The sequence below is a fragment of the Coregonus lavaretus genome (genome assembly GCF_964263955.1).
Source record: "Coregonus lavaretus genome assembly, chromosome: 7".
Classification (NCBI taxonomy): Eukaryota; Metazoa; Chordata; class Actinopteri; order Salmoniformes; family Salmonidae; genus Coregonus; species Coregonus lavaretus.
In genome coordinates this window covers 20,708,507-20,714,506 of record NC_139994.1, presented here as the reverse complement: position 1 = coordinate 20,714,506, position 6,000 = coordinate 20,708,507, and the positions used below count along the sequence as shown (strand labels likewise).

The window sequence follows — 6,000 nt, the reverse complement described above, 5'->3', positions numbered from 1 at the left end:
ATATTGGCCATATACCACAAACCCACTAGGCTCCTTATTGCTATTATAAACTGATTACCAACATAAATAGAACAGTAAACAAGTATTTTTGCATCATAGCCCTGGTATATTTAAGCAATAAGGCCCGAGGGGTGTGGTATATGGCCAATGTACCAAGGCTAAGAGCTGTTCTTAGGCATGATGCAACTCATCCCAGAATGTTGATTGGCTGAAAGCCATGGTATATCACACCATATACCATGGGTATGACAAAAAAAACATATTTTTACTGTTCTTACTGTTCTAATTACGTTGGTAACCAGTTTATATTAGCAATATGGCACCTCAGGGGTTTGTGGTATATGGCCAATATACCACTGCTAATGACTGTATCCATGCACTCCACATTGCATCCTGCTAAGAACAGCCCTTCGTCATGGTATATTGGCCATATACCACAAACCCCTGAGGTGCCTTATTGCTATTATAAAGTGGTTACCAACGTTTACCACACCTCTTCGGGCCTTATTGCTTAATTATAATGATATGTAATTTTTTCTCATTGTCAGTATTTTTATGGATTTCTATATACTGCGATGGCCTCACGTCCCTGGCGTCTCGGAGGACCGGTGTTTTGGAAGGGTTGAAAGATGAAAACATTCATGGAGGAGCTCGATGATGTCATCTGAAAATTCACTCCCCCAAGTCAAAGGCGCCGATTTGTTCTCTTCGCCCTAGAGTTTCTCCAATGCATCGCGGACCACAGCACAAACCCAAGGTAGTCAAATAACTAAACTAAAACCGTAGATAAGCTTTGCTGTCTTAACGACGCGGGACTAAGGGGTTTTAGCGACTGGACATAGAACCAAACAGCCCCTTTTCTGTGGGCGAGCGCGTGAACTTTTATTGGAACCGCAAAAATGAATCGGAGTTTCAATAAATCCCAATCTTCCCTGCAATACTTGGATTGCATCGCGGTTGAAGTGAAAAGCAAGGTAAGCAGACTAGCCTATCGATGGAACACATTTAGACACCATCGTGGAAATTTTCTTTGAATTAGGTTAAATAGTTAGCCTAAGCTACTTCACACACTCTGGAATGGGGTTTCTGGCAAAAGAGACTCGGGGGTGGTGGAGACTGCAGACCATACAACTAACGTTACTTGCCTAGATTTGACCTGCCACATGCTATGGGAAAACTCGCACTCTCAACAATTAAGCCACAGTTGTCTAGATGATGAATTGGTTGTAAACTACTGTGGTTTTCACAAGGCAACGTCTAGGGGAAAATCCGCTGAAGACTAATAATGCGAATCCTGATGCCATGGCAGCAGGATTTTTCATTACTGTCAAGATTTTCTAGAAAAACTGGTTTTGCAATGAGGAAGGGCTGATTAAACGTTCATTATTAGAACGAAAGACTCCTGTTAATTCGCAAGAGAGTAGAGTCAAGACATGGATACTTTTTGAAACTGCACTCGATTTTATTGCTACTAAGTAACCGAGTTGACACTGACAGCGTGTGGATTTCAATAAAACCACGGCAATACACCGACCGACTTCACAATATCATAGCTGTACTTTCTCAAACAAATAACATTCCAATACAAGTCCTAACATCAATTAATTTAGTTATTTTAACAAATGTGTTCTCATTGTTGCAAAACAACAATCTAGTCATCTATCGATGTGGCCCAGAACCCATAGCCGCGGGAAATAGAGGTGCTGCAGCACCCCCTGAAAAATCGGAATAAAAAATGAATACGATTTTTTTTCTAAACAAAAGTAGTGTATTGGGCTTTAATAGTCCTGAATTAGTGGACGATAGAGCCATCTGCAGCTCCAGCCCCAAACTACTTCCCACCACAATGCCAGAAACCCGAGACATTCAGTGTTTTCGTTATTAGGACAACCATCTCTTGACCTGCTGGGTGTCTGTTGACTCTGTGTGAAGCTACCTCCTCCCCTCACACTGTAAACATCACTCTTAAGTCTGGAGTGTGTGCCAGCTACCTACCTACCAACCAACCAACAGACAGACTGGTGATAAGATGAAAAGGTGCTGTTGAAACCGTTTGAGTGGAATAGATAAGTTCAGAAACTAGATTTCTAAACTACTGGCGCTTGTCTTGCCTTTCCTCCATTCTAACATGTCCAGATATTGTACTGATAGTGTGTTCTTCTTCTACTAATATGATATCTGCTGCTCAGGTTCCTCCACCATTCCTCTGTATCCTCCTCTCGTATAAGGTTTAGGATGTAGCTGGAGCTGAGTCTAGTGCATTTGCAGGTGGCTTTCACAGCCTGTCCACTTCTTAGGCAGGTTGTATAATCTTTGTTGTGTAGTATTGGAATTTGTGGCTGGCTGTGTTTTGAAGGCTCAAGGCTCTCGTTGGTGAAGTGCATCATGGCACCATGCCCGCTGCAGAGCCGAGCCCCCCCCCCCCCCCCCCCCTCCATTGTCTCAGAGGGCTGAGTGAATATTCAGCCTAATTCAGAGTTAGTATTCAGCCTCACTAATTCATACCAGGGCTGGAATGCTGCTGACCCACTGTCTGTCTCTCTGTCTGTGGTGAAACGAGGCCCTGTTTCGGGAGCCCTAGGAGAGGGTTAGGGCCCCCTTTTGGCTTCTCTGCTTCTCTCCTGGGAACCCCTTGAGGATCAAGCAGTTTAAAGCTTTGTTTGGGTGTTGTGTGTTTAAAACACAACCTCTGACAGGTTGAGGGGAAACTTTAGGAGAAATGTGTCATCAAGAGCCATAGTGGGATGGGTTAGGTAGGGCAGGACTAAACGTGTCATCACAGAACTGTCTGTTGTAGTGATAGCGAGTCAACCAGTGTCCTCCTCTAGTGACATAACAGCCTTACTCACCATCACCCCTCTATTCAGGCCTGTTGGAGTGTGACATCAGCCAGGCACCATCTCTCCACACTATCTGATGGAGTGAGTCGGTATCAGTCTCCTGGTGATGTCATAAAGGGTTTTAGTTCCTGTTTCTCACTGACCCAGGATGAGAACCTGTTCTCGGGGGAATTGTTCTGTTCTGATAACCCCAGACTACAACAGAACAGACTAGAACAACAGGGCTTCTCAAAGACGAGCTGTGTTGCAACGGGCTGGTTTGTCTCTGCAACCGGTGTTATCTGCAGAGATGTCATAAGATGGTACTGTAGCATTGTCTTTTCTCACCCTACAGTATCTACCTCACCCGTCATGGTTAATCTCTCAACCACTGGCATTTTCATCTCCATGCAAAACTGTCCGTAGGTCGGCTGGGTAGTTTAGACTAACTGTCACACGGGAGAAATGTGATAAGACAGAAGCCATTAGCAAACTTAGTCTAGCCTCCATTTCAGTCAGTGTGTTGGCCTAATGGTTGAGCAGTCTGTCTGTCAGTCTGTACCTGTCTGGACCCGTTGACATTCTCCTGTGAAAGAGGAGGAGATACTCTTTGTTAGTGTGATGTATTACTTTCAGGTTTTGATTCAAATTTAGCTCATGGCCTTGTCTAGACTTGTAGCTGGCTGATACCCTTTAGGGCCTGTTCATGTTTAAAACACAGGCTGTTCTAACAGCTCATTCACATGGACGACACAGTAACGTACTGAAATGGAAAAAAATACACTGACGACCTACTTTTCAACAGCTAACATATCTAGCACTTCTAGAATTCTGTTTTTGGATCCATTTGATTTAAATGTTTCATAAAATCATAACTCAATGGTTTTCACAAGACCTCATTAGCCCAGAAGCTGAGAGATAATAGTCTGTCACAAACTCATCACTTATTGCTTAATGGAAGGTTCAATTGATGATTTATTTTAGTGTGTGTGCTCATGTGCAACTTTGCCTGTGTGTATGTTTATTTGTGTTTGCGTTTGGCATCAATATGAGTTGGATAACACACCTGGCATCGTGCTGCCTCACCAACATGCTCAGATGATATTTCACATTGTAATCACAGCCTTCAGATGATATTTCACATTGTAATCACAGCCTTCATGACAGGCCCAGTCTAACGAAGGTCTCCCAGCAGTCTAACCCAGGCCTCCCTCTAGGACAAACTGCCATCAGACCTTAGTCTCTGAGCAGATAATTACCGGACCATAGCAGAGTGCAGCACATCGCGCCACCATCCACAAATTACTGCTGTTGTATTGTGACAGTGCAATGTTGTAATGTAACAGTGCTATTGTCAGAGACAAAGCCTAGCTTGTGATATGCAGGCCTAGTGCCCACGCATACAGTGATAGAGTTTCTACTGGCCACGTCAGTCACATGACTAGAGCTGTGACCCCTGGGTCACCCCAGCTGCTCTCCATGGTGGTCCAGACACACACACACACACACACACACAATGACATGCCAGTACAGACAATCATGCCTCTAGACATCCTGTCTGATCAAACCTTGGTGTGTCTGTGTGTGCGCAGTCAGTTCGTCCACCCCAATATAATGTTGCACAGGCAGAAGACTGTGTTAGCGTCATCTCATCCAGATAGACCTGTTTACTGCTGACTCATTCACCTGCATTGTTCCTTTGTCGAAGTCTGTTTCCCAAATGGCACCCTACTCCCTATATAGTGCAAGTGCACTACTTTAGACCTGTGGCCTTGGTCAACACTAGTGGACTAATAGGGAAAAGGGTGTATTTGGCACAAGTCTAAACCTCCACTTCTCTCTCTTGCTTCAGTGGGCTACATCGAAGACATGGGCTTAGCAGTCACATTGTAGCAATATGGCTCTTTTTTTTAAACCTGTCATCACTTGTTTGAGCGTTACATTGTGTAAATAGTTTTATTTGGGTTAGACTGTCTGTGAAGGTCAGAGTCATCATCTTGTTTAGACGTCCTGAATGAATATTGTCTGTCTGCCAATTCTGTTTTGGCTGAACATCATCAATCCTTGGTGGTGTTAGATTGGAGAACAATGTTTAAACCGTTGTAAATCACTTCCCTTCATACTTGCACTATGCAGTATGTTTAGTGTGCTGAAAATGTCACCCTTACATGTTAACGTAATAAGAACCCGTCTCATCCCTCAATCTTGTGACCCTGTGATTACTTAGCATATTAGGACTCTATTCCACCGAGGTTACTGATGTCTTACTATACGTTTATACACCAGATCGATTAGATTGAGTATAAGGTCGGCTCAAACTGGGTTCTGTGCTGGCCTCTGTCATCATAGCAACTCTTGGTAAGTCATCCCTATGTGTTGTCCTCTTCCCTGCAGTATGGAGCAGAGTTCCGGCGGTTCTCCGTGGACCGTTTCAAACCGGGGAAGTTCGAGGAGTTCTATAAACTCATCATGCACGTTCACCGCATCGCCAACATGGAGGTCATGATTGGCTACGCTGACATCCACGGAGACCTGCTGCCAATCAACAATGACGACAACTTCTGCAAGGCGGTGTCTACGGCCCACCCACTGCTCCGGGTCTTCATTCAGAGACAAGGTGAGGATGAGCTACACCAATATGGTTTTGAAGAAGCAAGAGTTCTCTTTTTACATTGTCATTGGTTATGTACTGAACAGGGTCTGTTTTCTCACCACTAGTTGTCAGGATCCTTTTGTTTACCTCACACTGTCCTGTACTGCTAGTCCTCTGTGTGTGTGATGGTTTAGTCCTGTGTGCTATCTTAAAGGGAACTGCTTGCAGGTGAATGCAGCCAATAGAAAGAAGGTTGGTGGGAGCCAGACTGCTGACATACCAGACATTACTGAGAACAAAAGCCCCGCTTGAATAAGAGGCTCCTCACTGTGTAGGGTTGAGCTGAGCGGTGCTCATCCAAAGGCAACGCTCCTAAAAACTGAATGGGAGTCGTCGTCCCCCCCCATTTACACAAGGCCTGTGGAGGTCGCTTCCCCCTGTATACCAGGCATGGGGAGGCCACTGCAGCCGGCCCCAGCATACAAATGAATCCATCACCATTCATGTTTCATGTGGAATGTTCACGTCATTGGCTGTGTTGTGTTTCCTGGTGTTCTGTCCCGCTACATACTGCTACAGTCCGTGTTA

The 6,000-nt window shown here is 44.7% G+C and overlaps 1 protein-coding gene across 1 annotated transcript in view; it reads left to right on the top strand.

Annotated features, from left to right (window-relative positions):
• Positions 1-715: 715 nt before the first annotated feature.
• Positions 716-6,000, top strand: part of LOC311131749 (partitioning defective 6 homolog gamma-like) — a 38,639-nt gene continuing 33,354 nt past the window's right edge. Inside the window, exons 1-2 of the mRNA XM_084164876.1 lie at positions 716-974; positions 5,214-5,436. Coding sequence (XP_084021002.1) covers positions 900-974; positions 5,214-5,436 — 298 coding nt within the window. The 5' untranslated portion in view covers positions 716-899. The remainder of the gene's footprint in view (positions 975-5,213; positions 5,437-6,000) is intronic.